Below are 15,635 nucleotides of genomic sequence, written 5' to 3'. Positions count from 1 at the left end.
GTGTTTTCAACCTATCTTCGTATAATTGGTCTTCACTAATAATCATGATAAAAGGCCTATACTCAGTGTCTACTCAGTCTGTGTCTCGCTGTGGGCAGTTCAGAAACCCGTCCACCAGTGACATCATCGTTAGGCAGATGTTTTTTAAAACAAGATTTAAAAATATATATATATTTAATTTGTATTATCGTGAGAACGATGGCTTCCATTTTTGCATTGCAGTTTTTAAACTGCCCACAGCCTTCAGAGACACAGACTGAGTAGAAAGGAATGGTGGTATTTTATCAAAAACATTAGTGAGGACCAATTATATGGAGATAGGTTGAAAAGTGGTGAAGTGGTCCTTTAAGTTTTATACTTAAGTAAAAGTATAATTGTAGAAATAGTCTGTTACACTGTATTGGCATCAAAATGTACTTAAAGTAGGCCTACCTATAATTTCGCAGAAGGCCCCATGTTTTGAAATGTATAAAATTCTAGCGCTTTAGCACAATTAACGTTTTCAAATAAGTACTCCAGTAAAGTAAAAATACCTGAAATGTGTACATGACATTGACATAATGCAACATACATTCTTGCTTATGCAACAACGTTACTTGCATGCCACACCATTATCAAAAGGATAGACGCAAAAAAAGCCAAAGGCTTTTTTCCACTGTCGTCCTATACAGCAGTGATTCTCAAACATTTTGCCTCCCTCTGCAAATAACGTTTTCGTCCACGGCACCCCTGAATTACATTGTTACTTTATAGCACCTTATGTTAAACCATTAAGACCTAAGACCAGATTCTACAAATGTCTTCTAAATTCTATCAGTTCTTCTAAATTCTATCTGTTTCTATATCAGTGGTTCTCAAGATTTTCATGTCAAGGACTCCCACAATAATATGTATTCGGCCACCGAACCCCATCTCAAAATGTTTTGTACCAGGGACCCCCCAGAAGCAAAGATTTTAGTTAAAAACATTCACTGTGAAAGAATATATATATATATATATATTGTGCTATGTTTTAGATTGGTTCCCAATCTTTTCTGGCCGTGACCCCTCAAAAGAATAATATTTGGAATCATATTTGAACTGCATGGGTATATCCCTATTACCGAGATAAGCACTTTGAAAGTTGTAGGAGTTGAGGCATTACATTTAGTTTGACTCGGTCAAACTAAATCTCCGAATGCTATATAGACAGAAACATTTGAAAATTGTTTGTTGGTTACTTTTGAACTTTTGACGTATAGCCTACTGATCTTGTTATTATTAAATTTTTCATTTTAGACAAGGTATTTAAAAGGTACACATATGTGTATATGTTTACTGTTGATATGATTGAGAAAACAATGTTGCACATTAAGCTAATCTCCTGGGGACTCCCTAAAATAATTTGGGGATCCCCCTGGGCCTGGGAACGATTGGCCTAGGAAACGGCGCTGGCCAGGGTGCTGAACTCACACGTCTGAACTCAAAGCACTTTGCAATGTATATGAAAGGTGCAATATAAATAATAATATTCATAATAACATTATTATTATTATTATTATTATTATTATTATTATTATTATTATTATTGTATATAATTCAAAGAACCTCACGAATAAAATGCAACCAATGAAAATCCCCCATGCACAAAGCGTGACCGAATGAGAGCTGGCTTCCTTCACATACGTCACATGCTAAGGAAGTAGCCGGTGCATACTGCAGATAGAGGTGCATAGTGTGTGTGTGTGTGTGTGTGTGTGTGTTTATCTGTCAGTGCTGGGCCCCAGCCAGCGGCACCTTGCTACAGTGTGTCACCCGCCACCCCGCTCCTTGAAGCAGCAGCTTTACAGAGACATAACGCTGCCCTAGAATAATAATAAACGCACGTGGAGCAGCAGAACCGGGTTCCAGAAGAACTCCGATCCGATCTGCAGACCATGGGAGCGAACAACAGCACGCGCCGCGTCTCGTTCGAGTCTGACGAGAACGAGAACGTCACAGTGGTGAAGGGCATCAGGGTTAGTTAATATCAACACATCTGTTTGTTATTGTTAAATTAACCATAGTGATTATAGATGGACTGTGTGTGCACGTTTCGATGTTTTCAGCCGCACGGGTTGTTTTGAGTGGGCAGACATTAATCATGTCATGAATGTACTGTTTATGAATGTTATGTAAGGTGTGTGTGTGAGTCTGCATGGTAGCTGTTGACGTTTGGTTGAACAGTTGAACTTGAACCTGACATCCTGAACCTGACATAATCTTAAATCAGGGGTCTTCAACGTTTTTCAGGCCAAGGACCCCTTGGGACAGAGAGAGAATATGATATGAAGAGGGTAGCCCCGCCCCCACCACATAATATTGTATAACATTGTGTTGCAGATTTACTTTTTCATAGATTTCATAGATATCTGCATGGTCTTGTTTGACAGCACTATCATCTGTTTTTGTTTGTTTGTTTACACATTAGCTTCTCTATTAATATGTTGGATTCATGTTAATGTTTCAAACATTTAACCACTTAAAACCTCAATACTCCGTAAACTTGATGTTTGGCTCAGCTCTGTACTTGGTCTTTTCCCTCTACACCAAACCTCTTAGCCGAGCAGAGAGCAGATCTGAGAGGCGTTGTAAGCTTGTAGATCGGCTATTATAGGTTAATGTTACTCCCCGAATCAGGTATTCAAGGGTTCAAGGCAAGGGTTAAAGACCCCTGCCTTAAAACATTCCTCTATCATCTATGTATTCCAGAGGTGATCTAAATATTGTTTATTTTGACTGAACAAGAACAAGTCAAGTTTCCCGGATAAACTGACATGCTTATTTGTGTTGTTGTTGTGACATGCAATCAGTGTAGTTGCAATCTAACTTGTGATGTCTTCTGAAGTTAAACACAACCATTTCATATCCTTTACACACCATGGGCGTCCGTGACCCCTAGACGTCCTCAGAGTTACCCAGACAATGAAAAGCCTAATGTTGTCATCTTACATAAATCATGGTGAAAAGATAATAACATAAGTTGACAAATTAATATATGAAGAAGTATATTCATGTTTTCATTGGATGATGTACGACGACGAGAGCGCCCCTCACTTCACACGGATGTTATTTTTTTTATTTCAAGGACCATCGAAATTGGCAGTGCCCAGGATCGAACCTATGACCTTGTGGTCGAAGGGCGACTGAGCTAGCCCGGACACAGCCCTGTGCAGCCCTATTGCAAGTTTGCAGAACATTGCTTTACTTAATACTATGTTGTTCCACGGTTCCACTTCCACCCAGGGGTGGTGATGGACAGTCTCTGTAATGTATTACTGTATATGTCCATCCATCAGAGGCGATGCACTGGACAAGATGTCTGACAACAGAAGCTTTTGCTTTTTGTTCAAGTATAACTTTCTGGCTGAAATGTGGAGGTGAAGGAATCTCATATCTCGGCTCAGTCACTTTCAACGTGTAAAGTTGGATCTACTGGTATAAACAAACGCTAGTGGTGTTTGTTATTGCTTTGGCCCCATCTGAAAGACCAGCGAAAGGCTGTTTGCAAGTCAAGCAGAGCTGCGTCCTGTGTGTTTACCATTACCCCTAATATTTGTATTTGTACATATCTGTAACTTTATAATAAATACCCTGTTAGTTTAAATGTACGATTAGAATACAAACTAATTAATTTACTAACTGCGAGAGTGAGGTCTAGCCAACACCAACTTGGGATTCCTGGATTAAATTAGATCGCTGCCCTCCACAATTTCCTATCCATCATCAAGTTCTTGAGCTCTGCAGTGTTGTTAGTTAAGCTGTCGCGCCGCAGTATGTCTACAACAAAGTATTGGGTATTTGGGTACCTTCTTGTCTGTATGCATGGGATGTGTTTGTGCATCTTACAGGGGTTATGATTGATTTATTGATTGCTTTAAAAGTTAGCAAAAGGTACAGAGGTACTTTAATATACAATAATACTAAAAGGATAACTTGCTTGTTTACATTGTGGATTTGTGGTCCTGCATATTCAATTCATCAAGACATTTAAAGACATACAATAGTAATACTATTAGGAAATGGGTAGAAAGATGAGGAGTGACAAAGCAAAGGTCATCAGGATCGGGATTCAAACCCGCGGCAAGCTGTCAGGCTGGCATTGCAGCCTAGGGTGCCCGGACCACCACGCCGGCTGCCTGGACTAAATGATCACTCTCCTTAAAACAAAATGTCTTAACATTAAATTAAAAAAAGGGTAACGCTTGCTATGCGTCCCATGTCTATCATGTGTTTTAAACATACTTAGTTAGCATGCATTCTAATATGCTTAATAATACTGCATAATTAGTTATAAGGACATACACACTTACATTTTTAAGCATGCATAAGTGAATGCTTCAGTTCATGTTGCACTACTGTTTAATACTCTTAACTTTACTATTTACATTATGTGTATGGAGTTGTTTGCAGAAAGTTAACTTTCAAAAACTTGAAGATTCATCATTCTATCACTGAATATTCTCTTTCTCTTCTTTTTTCAGCTTTCTGAGAATGTCATCAACCGCATGAGGGAGCCGTATCCTGCTCCCCTCCCCCTCCGCACGCCTCCATCACCTCCTCCCCCCGCGGTGCCCTCCACCCCACCACCTCCTCCCCCCGTGGTACCCACTGCCCCATCACCACCCCCCTCCATCGCCACCCTCAGTCCCTCTGCACTCCTGCAGCCCGTGGCTCCCTTTGACCCGGTCACCTCTTTGCCTCCTCCTCCCGTAGAGCCCCCTGTACTCCCAGCATCTCCTCTTCCACCAGCCCCACCTGCCACAGAGATAGTGCCCCTGCTTCCTCCTGCTCCACCCATGGAACAGGTACCAGTACCCACCATCACTACAGACATGGTAATCTCATCTCCTCCGCCCCCGACTACAACTATCGCTGCTGCTTTTGAGTCTGATGAGGCAGCGCCTCCTGCTGTTGAGCTGGTAACTTTGGCTGCCCCTGCTCCCGCTCCGGTTGAGGTGGAAACTGTAATTCTGCTCGCTCCACCTCTGCCGTCTCCCGTAATCAAAGCAACCCCTGCACCTGAATCTGTTCCTGCCCCCGTAATCGAAGCGACCCCTGCATCTGAATTACCAACGGTAATTGAACATATCCCTGTTGAATCTATTCCTCCTCCCATAATTGAACCTCCCCCTGTAACTGAATCTATTCCTCCTCCCATAATTGAACCTCCCCCTGTAACTGAATCTATTCCTCCTCCCATAATTGAACCCGTTTCCGCCCTCCCTGCTGAGTCATTTGCCCAGCTTCTTCCTCCTCCTCCTCCCCCTCAGCCTCCAATGGAAGCTTTGCCTCCTCAGCCCGCTCCTGTTGCTGCTGTTGCTGCTGCTGCTGCTGAGCAAGTTGCTGCGCCTCCCCTGGCCGAATATGTTGCTCCTAGTGAACAAGCTGCACCTCCTCAGCCCACCGTGGAACCAGTAGCTCCTGTCCCAGAGCTAGTGGATGTCCTGGAGCCTGCGGTGGCCCCCCCGGAGCCTGCGGTGGCTGCTCCAGAGCCTGAAGTTGCCCCTCCAGAGCCTGCAGTGGCTGCTCCAGAGCCTGAAGTTGCCCCTCCAGAGCCTGCAGTGGCTACTCCAGAGCCTGAGGTTGCTGCTCCAGAGCCTGAAGTTGCTCCTCCAGAGCCTGAGGTTGCTGCTCCAGAGGCTGAGGTTGCTGCTCCAGAGCCTGAGGTTGCTGCTCCAGAGCCTGCAGTGGCTGCTCCAGAGCCTGAGGTTGCTGCTCCAGAGCCTGATGTTGCTGCTCCAGAGCCTGAGGTTGCTGCTCCAGAGACCGTGGTGGTGCCCTCGGAGCCTGTGGTGGTCCCTGAGCCTGTAACCGCTCCTCCACCTCCTCCGGCACCAGCTGGTGAGTTATGATTTTGATTCTGATGCTTGTTTTTGTTAGGGCTGTCCTCAACTAAATAAGTTCGTAGTTTTTTTTTGAGGGGCGCTAGCCCCTCCGATACACAGGTTTAATATTTGTCTTTAGTTTGTTTTGTAGACGCATTGACAATGACGGGAAATTTACATCAATGTGTCATTTACATCATAATATTCTCTTTATTGTTAATGGCATTTAATGTTTGTGTTTGCACCATTACATCACCTAATCAACATGAGTTAGACTTTAATATATTAGTGCCCCTCACTTCACATGGGTGTGACTTTTTATATACAGTATATTGATTACGTTTCACAACTCTGTTCTACACACGTCTGTATCACTCAAGTTGTCGTGCGATTGAAGTAAACAGGAAATAAACAGAAGTGAAAAGTCTGCTGGCTTATGCAGGGTTAAAGTTCTCTGTCCTGGGGACGGATTTCTGTCTTGAGGACTTCATATGCGCCATTTATGAGATCATAAATGGCGCATGAAAAACTATGTATAAGGGGGGTGTATGTAGCCATGCGGCCACGGTGTGATTGACATGAAGTCATCAAAACGCAGCATTCTTGGTACTAGTCAAGTGATCTCTCCAGTCCATTCTTGACACTAGTCAAGTGATCTCTCCAGTCCATTCTTGGTACTTGTTGCGGCGGTTTAAAGGCCGCCGCGAGGAGCTAAACATGAGAGTAAATAGACGCTTGTATGACGCGCACGCAATGAATCCAGGTCCATTCCAGCTGTTAGTTTGACCATTTATTCAGTCACCACACGTATTGAGTCACAACAGTTCCCAGGCTTTTAGCTATAACTGAACGTGGTTGTTACGGTGATAAAAGGTGCGTTTGATACGGTCAACAGAAATGTCTTCTCCCACGCTCACCTCCTCTCTCTATCCAACTTCCCTCACCCAAGTGACAGGTAACGCCATCAAAATAGAGTGACAGCGCCCCAGCCCCGGTGACACGCCCACTACCTGTGCAGTGCCCATTAAAGTGACATACCTTACGTCAATCATAATAGCACATTAGAATGCAAACACATTACGTCTCCTACAGTACTAGTCAAGTGATCTCTCCAGTCCATTCTTGGTACTAGTCAAGTGATCTCTCCAGTCCATTCTTGGTACTAGTCAAGTGATCTCTCCAGTCCATTCTTGGTACTAGTCAAGTGATCTCTCCAGTCCATTCTTGGTACTAGTCAAGTGATCTCTCCAGTCCAAACTGCCAAGCATCCATTCCCACTCAAATGATGTTTACATCGATCAGCTGCTCAGAATGCACCACGCGCTGGCTGCTGAATGTAACCCGTCACGGCGACACCGAAGTGTTGGCGTGCCGGTGTCGTAAATAGCAGATCTGCAAGCTCACAGCGTGTCACGAATGCTATGTGCTGTGAGCTTGTATATCTGCTATTTACTGCACGCAATAACACCAGTGCGCAACTAAGTCTGTTGTGCTCGATTCGATTTCCCCCTGCTATTCTGACTTAAAAGTAGCACGGATTTAATTTAACTGAAGTTATGGAAGTTTCTCCATATGGATCATGGCAGCGTGCGTCAAAAAGATGAGATCACAGGAATAATTGAAAATGATTTATTCCTTAAATCAAAGGAAAGTTGATTACACCACGCACGCATGATGGAATTATTGTTGACAGGGAAGGCAGCCGTAAATTACAAAAGTGCTTGTGTTCGGTTCTCTTGCATTAAATTAGTCAGCAGAACACTTGCTAATTGCTGTGTTTGTCAATCAGAGATTTGAGAGGATATATTTCTAACTCTCACAAAAGTTACCCATACAGGCGTGCCAATGCAAACACTTTGGGCGGTGTTTCATATCATCTCTTCTTGACTATGCCTTCTTTTTTTTTTGTTAACAAATGTTTTTTTATTTTAAGACAAAAATCACAATAATACACGTTAACAACATGAATGACTTAAAGAAAACAAAACACATATAAAACAACACATAACAGCAAAAGCAAGGAACACAAAAACAAACAATCCCACCCATCCCTCCCCCCCGAGACCAAAGATGCCACAAAATGTCATTACTCCTACTACTGTGCAATGGATATATAATAATAATAATGATTAAACCATGCCCTTAACCAAATCTGCAATACCAGACCAAATCTCAATGTTTTCCTCTTTTGCACCATGCAATCTTGCTGTAGACATTTCTAGATAAATGATGTCTAGAAAGGTCAAAGCCCATTGGCGAAATGACAATGTATGAGGCGGTTTCCAGTGCGAAGCAACCATCTTCTTTGCGGCCGTTACGCCAGCAAAGAAGACACGAATACGGGTGTTATTTAATGGCAACTGGGTTACATCATTTAATAAGAATAGAGATGGGGAGGGTGTGATGTTAACTTGTAGAATAGTCGAAAGGTTAGTAGCAACCAAATTCCAAAATGTGAGGACACTCGGACACTCCCACACCATATGAAAGAATGTACCTATGGCGTTTGACGTGCAGAAAGTGCAGTTTAAAATCCGCATAGCACACAATCTACGGGGGGTTAAGTATGTCCTATGAACAAAATGTAGATGAATTTGTTGATGATCAGGATTCCTAGAAGACAGGACAACATTAGACCACACTGTATCCCAGCTCCAATCTGGATCTAGATTTGGTATGTCATTCGACTATGCCTTCTTTAAGTTTCACTACAAATGCCTCCATGATTATCGCTCGATTGGACCGGCTGCTACCACACAGGAGTTGAATGCAATTCACGCCATGGTGGAAAACCTCCCCCATTTTTAATGCAGTCGAGCAATACTCATGGAGACGTTGGTAGTGAAAGAACAGGCTCGGTCGTCAGGTGCTCTGCAACACACAGTGTGTTGCAGAGCACCTGACGACCGATGAAATGATAGCCTACTCTGGCAGCATGCACATTTCTGCAAGCCGCCTTTGTTTTCAATGATCCCACCATTCGCACGTCGGCAAAGCCGTTCTCACCTATCGGCTGGAGATGCCCCCCCCCCATTAGCGATGCTAGTGTGTGTGTGTGTGTGTGTGTGTGTGTGTGTGTGTGTGTGTGTGTGTGTGTGTGTGTGTGTGTGTGTGTGTGTGTGTGTGTGTGTGTGTGTGTGTGTGTGTGTGTGTGTGTGTGTGTGTGTGTGTGTGTGTTGCTCTCAGATCTCAGACATGCTTTTATTTGTCATTGTCAGTAGTTAGTAGTAAGAGAAGTAGCCTACAACACTATTGTCCTGGGTAAATACAGAATTGATATATTATATTTAAAATAATCACTATATTATCCACAAATGGCTCAATAAAGGAGAGGATGTTACACTATTCATTGTACATTATATATATACTCAAATTGACATTGAGCTTTTTTGTTAAATAAACATTTGACCTCTTATTTAAGTTATTTTATACCATTTTGGAACCGAAATAGGGAACCGTTAAGAACCGGAATCGATAAGCAGAACCGGAATCGGTACCGGTCTCGAAAAAATCCTAACGATACCCATCCCTAAACACACTACAGGGTTCCCCAATTAGCGCCCCAAAAAATTGGGGGGGGGGGTCCCAGATATAAATGGCATTAAATGGGGGTCAGTAGCCTCTGCATGTCAAACTGGGGGTCCTTTTCAAATGGGGTCTTGCCCTGAAAATGAATTTTCAGGCCAAGACCTCGACCTCGCGCGTGCCGACTCGGCCCCCAGCCTGGTACCGTAGTCAAAATATGGCCCTTGAGGAAAATTAATTGGGGAACCCTGCACTACATCAATGACCCATCGTGTGTGAAAATGCCACGCCAAACAAATTGCGCGCTACGTGCACCAGGATATTAGTGTATTTTTTGCATTAGCCCTGCTTATGCTCTCTATGTGAATGGACTGTTTGGAATCCTAATATCTCAGATTCTTTTTCCAGGCTGTGTTTTGGATCAAAACAAGCTTAATTTGCGTCTCATTTCTATAAACGATATGATCGCTGGTAACCGTTTACATGTTTTGTAATATCTGGTGAATATCGGGTGAATTAAATAACATTCAGGGGACATGTTACTTAGCGATTTTACACTTCCTGCTTCTCCGTTTCCAAGTGAAACTCAGTGAGGAAGTGACTGACTTGTTTTCATCACCGGTGCATTTGGTATGCATACTCTTAGATCACCCAAATTCTAGAGGATCAAACGTACTGTATGCATAATTCATAGGATATGGAATACTGAATGAGGGCAAAGATAGAGCAAAGCAAAAGCAAAAAATATACTGTAAATGGATGTTTTTGACAAAATGTTGAACACAGATAATTCTTCTGTGGATTTAAGCCATAGTGTGGGACATGTAGCACTAGCCAGGCAACACACTCTCACTCTGTGAGACGTGTTGTCTTAGGGGAGAATGCGTTGGGAGTTGGGACATGAACTTTAATATGTGATTGCATCAAGCCTACCACTTCTTCATGGATGATTTTGTTGACTTGCCAATGTGTTCCTCGTACATTACTTAAGTTCAGTGGTTCCCAAACTGAGTAATGATTTTGGGGGGTCCCCAGATGATTCGGTTAATGTGCAACATTGTTTTTTCATTTAACAGTAAACAAACAAACAACTACAGTATAAGTGTATACACTATACAGGGTATCTGCACATTTATAAAGTTATTATTTAATGGTTTTTAAGACTTTTTAACACCAAATTAGCCAATATTTTGTAAGAAACATTGTGAAAATAGCCGTGGGAGACGTTGTGAGCTTATAGAGTTGCTATTTCCGTGGCGTCAAACTAAATGTAATGTCTACAATTCCAAGTGCTTGTCAGGGTATGGGGTCTCCAGTTCAATTAGGATTCTTTTAGGGGGTCACGGCCTGAATGTCACCTTTTTTTAAATCCCTAATTATTTCCACATAGAGTTTTGCAAATGGGTCAGTATATGGGACAACACTGAACTAACACTACTATTGAAATTCAACAGGATTTCTCATCAGTAGCTTGCTTAATTAGAGGGAAACATTAGGAAGGAAAGAATTGTCCAGAGTGCAGCCATATAGATTACATTCTATCAATGTTTAGTGTGTGGGTGTTTCTTTGTAAGGCTACAGTACCTGAGGACTTTACTCTCAAACTTCACGACTTGCACATTTTTAATTAGTCTTCATTCCTTAAATAATGCACTTCAATTTTGCCTCGGCCATATTATGATACATTGCCATCACCCAACTGTTAATCAAATGATTAATTATTTTTTCGTTAGAACGTTAATGAATTGATGCTGCAATTAGTGGCTCTCCATTTTGGCTCCATCTTGGCACCGTGGCGTTGAACTTAAGGTGACGTGTATTCTTAGTCCTTCAGTTTGGAAGACTAGTTGGCTTCCTGAGACCTCACGAAAGAAACCCCCCCCCAAAAAAAAAACACAATGATATTACTTACTTATTGAGTTATTTTCAGCCTACAGTATAATGCTATGCCCAAATTAGGGTGACCAGGCTGAGTGGTTAATGACTGCTACTTGTAGCATTAAAGCAGCACTATGTAACCTATTTCTATCATTAAAATGTAATTTCGTCCAGTCTGTTAGACAATATAACTTGTATGGTAACTTGTACAATCTGTACGGTAGAGTATACAATATTTTGCTCTTCTATACTTCTATGCTCTTATTTGCTCTTCTATTGAGACATTTAGGTCCGGTGTCTAGGTGACCTATATTTCTAGTTTGACATTAATATTGACCTGAAGGTGAAGATTCAATTAATCCCCTGATCAAACGCACAAGCTCTATAGTGTTAAAGATTTCAGCAGAAATCTGATGTGGAACAGGAAAGTTACATGGTGTTGCTTTTAAGAACCTGTTTTAAAACAAGGTGCCGATATTGATTATTCGAGAGAGGTGGTACACTGGTATGTGTGAGGGTCCTCCTGCTAATGTCAAGTGAAGGGCATGTGAGTGGGTAGCGGTGTCTGGGGAGCTTGGGCGTGGGAGAAAGTTCTTTCTACAGGATGACATCACCAGAGGGGTGCGGGGGTAAGGCTCCCCCATCCTTGACGGCGCACAATTGGCAAAGTAATTAAAAAAGGCCAACTTCTGCCACGCCACACTAACTCCGGTGATTAAAACGACACCTCCGCAGTTTCACACAACAAACCACTGGGTCTCATTAACGTATGTGTGTGTGTGTGTGTGTGTGTGTGTGTGTGTGTGTGCACGCGCTTTTGCACACGCACTTTTTTCTTAGATTGGTTCACATGTATTTTTTTTGCAGGCTAGCTCAAGTTTATATCTCACTCAAGACAGCTCCAATGCCCAGTGTTGCCATGTCTGATTATTATAAGTGACTTCAGGCTTGTTTTTTGTAAAGTCACGTTAGTGGGACTTGTTTCTAAAGGTGTAGTTCACCTCATCTGAAAATATTTTGTGCTGGGGAGCCCCCATACAAGATTTGTGTTGTTAAAATGTTTTTAAAAGATATTAAAAATATTTCTTGCTTGTTTCTCTTGCAAAATCTAGCAACACTGCCCATGCCATTTATCAGCAGCAGGTCTCCTTTTGGCTAAAGGCTTACTCTGGTGTTGGGCTAAAAGTCTTTAAAGGCTGCTAAATGTCACATATATTACTGGTGACATCTTCTGGTTGTCCTCACCAGTTAATATATGTGACATTTATCAGCATTTATTCACATATTCCACACAAAGACATAACCCTGTTTTCCATTTGCACTGCATGGGCCATGTTCAGTGTGATGTATTATAAGGTTTTTCTGCCTGTCAAAAAAAGCATTCCTCCATTGTCTGTGCTAATTGGTTTTTAGATTAAAAGATAAATATAACAGTATCAACACTTATGACAGTTATGGAGGCACACTTTGTCGAGGATCTTGTATGCTTTCAAGTAGAGCCCGACCGAGATTTATCCACTTTTTGCCTTTATTATTAATATATCTATGCTCAAACCGAGTGGAAGTGTGTAGGGCGAGTGGCGAGGAGCTAGTTTCAAAGGCTCTGATTGGGTCACTGTTTGTTTTATTTGACCTGGTTGGTACCAGGGCTAGCATAGCTAATCTGCATCGTGGAAGGCGGAGAACAAACTGACGTTTATGCCCGTTACATATCGTCTCTGCTGCGTGGAAACGTTTACTTTTCAATTCAAATTCATAACTGTAAGTAGTAGCAGAAGTGTTATGTCAGCTTGTAGGCGGTCCGTACTCGCCAGTGTATGACATTCACAACCAACCACCATACCAGCCAACGCATAATTCACTGTCACACTTTCGTCCAAACCCGGAGAGCTGAGGTGCTCTTCAGATAGCTAGCCAGGCCCTCAGGAACAACCGGTGAACAGGTTCTGATACCGTCTGAGGATCCTTGAGCGAAAGCTGGTTCAGGGTCAGAGTGTTCCGAATCGACAGGAGCCCCGTGTCAATTCCAAGTAGGACATGTAAATGTTAAAGAGATTAAAAACTCATCATCTTTTTCAACTGTTTTTTTTTCTTTCATCCTTTCTCTCCCCTTGCTCTTGATTTCCTCCAGTCGTTAAACCCCATGGAAAAACCTGGGGAGCGGTAGGAGGACAGTCTATCGGCGGTGGAGATAATAGACAAGCAGCTAAATTACGTTTCTCATCAGAAGTTTCATTAACCCCAGGACCTGCACGGAGGGCATAATCTGTAACATTATCACTTCCTCACGCTCCTGCCTCACGCCTAGCCCATTGAAACCGGGACAGCGTCCGTGTCATTTCACAGTTTAGCGTTGGCTATTCAAAAGTAGCAGATGTACGAGCTCATAGTCACTTTGTGTATAGCTTGTACATCTTCTTTCGGGAACTTCTGAATTTATAAAGCATTTGTGGAATCGGCCTCGGGTCTTAACGGGTTAGACAAGTCCTTGGACACCACGTTCAAACAAGGGGCGAAAAAAAAGGAGAAGGAGAAAAGGGAAAAAGAACAACCAATGTCCAGAGTGAGACCCGCGCCTCTGAAGGCTCTCTTCAGAATAACCCTTTTGTTCCTTCTTCAGTGGTTCTCAAAGTGGGGTCCAGGGACCCTCAGGGGTCCTGGAGGGGGCGTTCCAAATGGACCGCTGCACATCTGAGAGTGTATAAATGGAACAAAGCCGATACCCGTATGGGCCCTTTTGCTTTCATTTGTACACTACACTAAAGTTATGGGGGTCCTTGAAATGAAACCGCTTGGTTCACTGCTTTAACACCCCCATCGCCCTGGACGAAGTTCTTTGTCCTTTCTTTCTATTAGTAACGCCCAAGACGAAATATTGTCCTAAAGACGAAGTTTATTGATATGAAAACGGATCGCATTGCTCCACAGCCTAGGAGCGCCTGTTGTGCAATCCTCGATGTTGCGCAGCGGCAAGAGTGAGACGTCATCGAAAATCTCCCTCCCCTGTTTAGCCGACGTCAATGAAAATCTTAAAACATTAACCGATTCCGTACATAGGACGTTACCACACGTCATAGGGGTCCCAATCGACGCGTACATAGGACGTCCTCAGACGTCCTAGCGCATCCTCAATAATACCGGGCGAGATAAGAATATTCTGAAATATTTCCTTTTTTTTGTCAGTTCGCCTTTCGGCTGTTATGACGATACACTATAGAGGCCGAATGGTACACAAATCCTAAGATGGTTCATCTATTTAATGAACCATCTTTGGTTTCAACAGAGGGACAATCTCCTGTTTTTAGTCCACCTCGTGTCTCTTTCTTCCATGGTCCAGCTATAGGTGGAGACACATCTTTCAGCAGGCCATTAGTACAGCACAGTGTGTGGGCTCCCTCTGTCCAATGAATATTTATAGACGCTGTGTGGAAGGCTCAACCTTGACCGTGGTGTCATCAGCACATGCACGCAGGCACTCACGCACATACACACAATCAATGGTTGCCAAACAATGGTCACAACCTTTCAGGAATGGCCTGAACGTTGCAACTTATTTTTTCTCCTTTTAATTAGCAGGCTGGATGAATAATCCAAGATGTTGTTTGTTTTCTGGATCTTTTTTTGCAGTGGATGGTGGTTGTTCCCTATTCAGGAATGGCCTGAACGTTGCAACTTTTTTTTTCTCCTTTTAATTAGCAGGCTGGATGAATAATCCAAGATGTTGTTTGTTTTCTGGATCTTTTTTTGCAGTGGATGGTGGTTGTTCCCTATTAATTTAAGATGTTGAGGAGACCTAAGGAGGTAAAACATAAGAGAGAGAGATCATGCTGAAATAGTGAGTTCTGATTAAAATGTCATGTCTGTCACACAACTGTTGTACGAGGGTCACTGCATGGCAACAGCAATCAACTTCACCTGTCAAGTAGGGCAGTAGTTCTCTCATTGACATTGACAGTTCTCTCATTGACATTTTCATGTCAATGAGACCCCCACATGGATATGTAACAGACATGTAACTGGCTACAGACCCTCCCCCGCACACCCTGAAAAGGTTTTGTGCCAGGTAGACCTCCAGAAGAGAGAATCAAAGCTTTTCAAAACTCTCCAAGCATTTTGTATATATTTTTTAATTATTTCCCAAAGGCAGATCTATAGATAGATAGATAGATAGTGTCACACCCCTGTCTGAGGCTAGGGTTGTATGAACAAACGGATGGCAAGGCACGCAGTTTGGCAGAAGTTTAACATGATTTATTAACCCAAGTGACGATACACGTGACAACAACATAAGAGACCAAACGTCTGCAAAATAGAAATAAAAGAGAATATTCAAAACAAAGTACTGCATATCATATATAACATCATAAATCAAACCATTCATTTCCA

At 42.6% G+C, this 15,635-nt stretch overlaps 1 protein-coding gene across 7 annotated transcripts in view; it reads left to right on the top strand.

Moving 5' to 3' along the window:
• Nucleotides 1–1,702: 1,702 nt before the first annotated feature.
• Nucleotides 1,703–15,635, top strand: part of chchd3a (coiled-coil-helix-coiled-coil-helix domain containing 3a) — a 138,245-nt gene continuing 124,312 nt past the window's right edge. The window contains exons 1-3 of one of the 7 annotated variants that reach the window (XM_083758252.1): nucleotides 1,703–1,997; nucleotides 4,503–4,826; nucleotides 5,421–5,862. In XM_083758252.1, the coding sequence (XP_083614378.1) occupies nucleotides 1,917–1,997; nucleotides 4,503–4,826; nucleotides 5,421–5,862 (847 nt within the window). In that variant the 5' untranslated portion in view covers nucleotides 1,703–1,916. Of the gene's footprint in view, nucleotides 1,998–4,502; nucleotides 5,863–15,635 lie in introns of all 7 variants that reach the window. The other 6 variants (XM_083758250.1, XM_083758251.1, XM_083758249.1 and 3 more) reach the window with 6 other exon arrangements.

This window comes from Protomyctophum parallelum (genome assembly GCF_964188405.1).
Source record: "Protomyctophum parallelum genome assembly, chromosome: 22".
Taxonomy (NCBI): Eukaryota; Metazoa; Chordata; class Actinopteri; order Myctophiformes; family Myctophidae; genus Protomyctophum; species Protomyctophum parallelum.
Note: the sequence above shows the minus strand (reverse complement) of the source record. Positions and strands in the feature narration are given on the sequence as shown.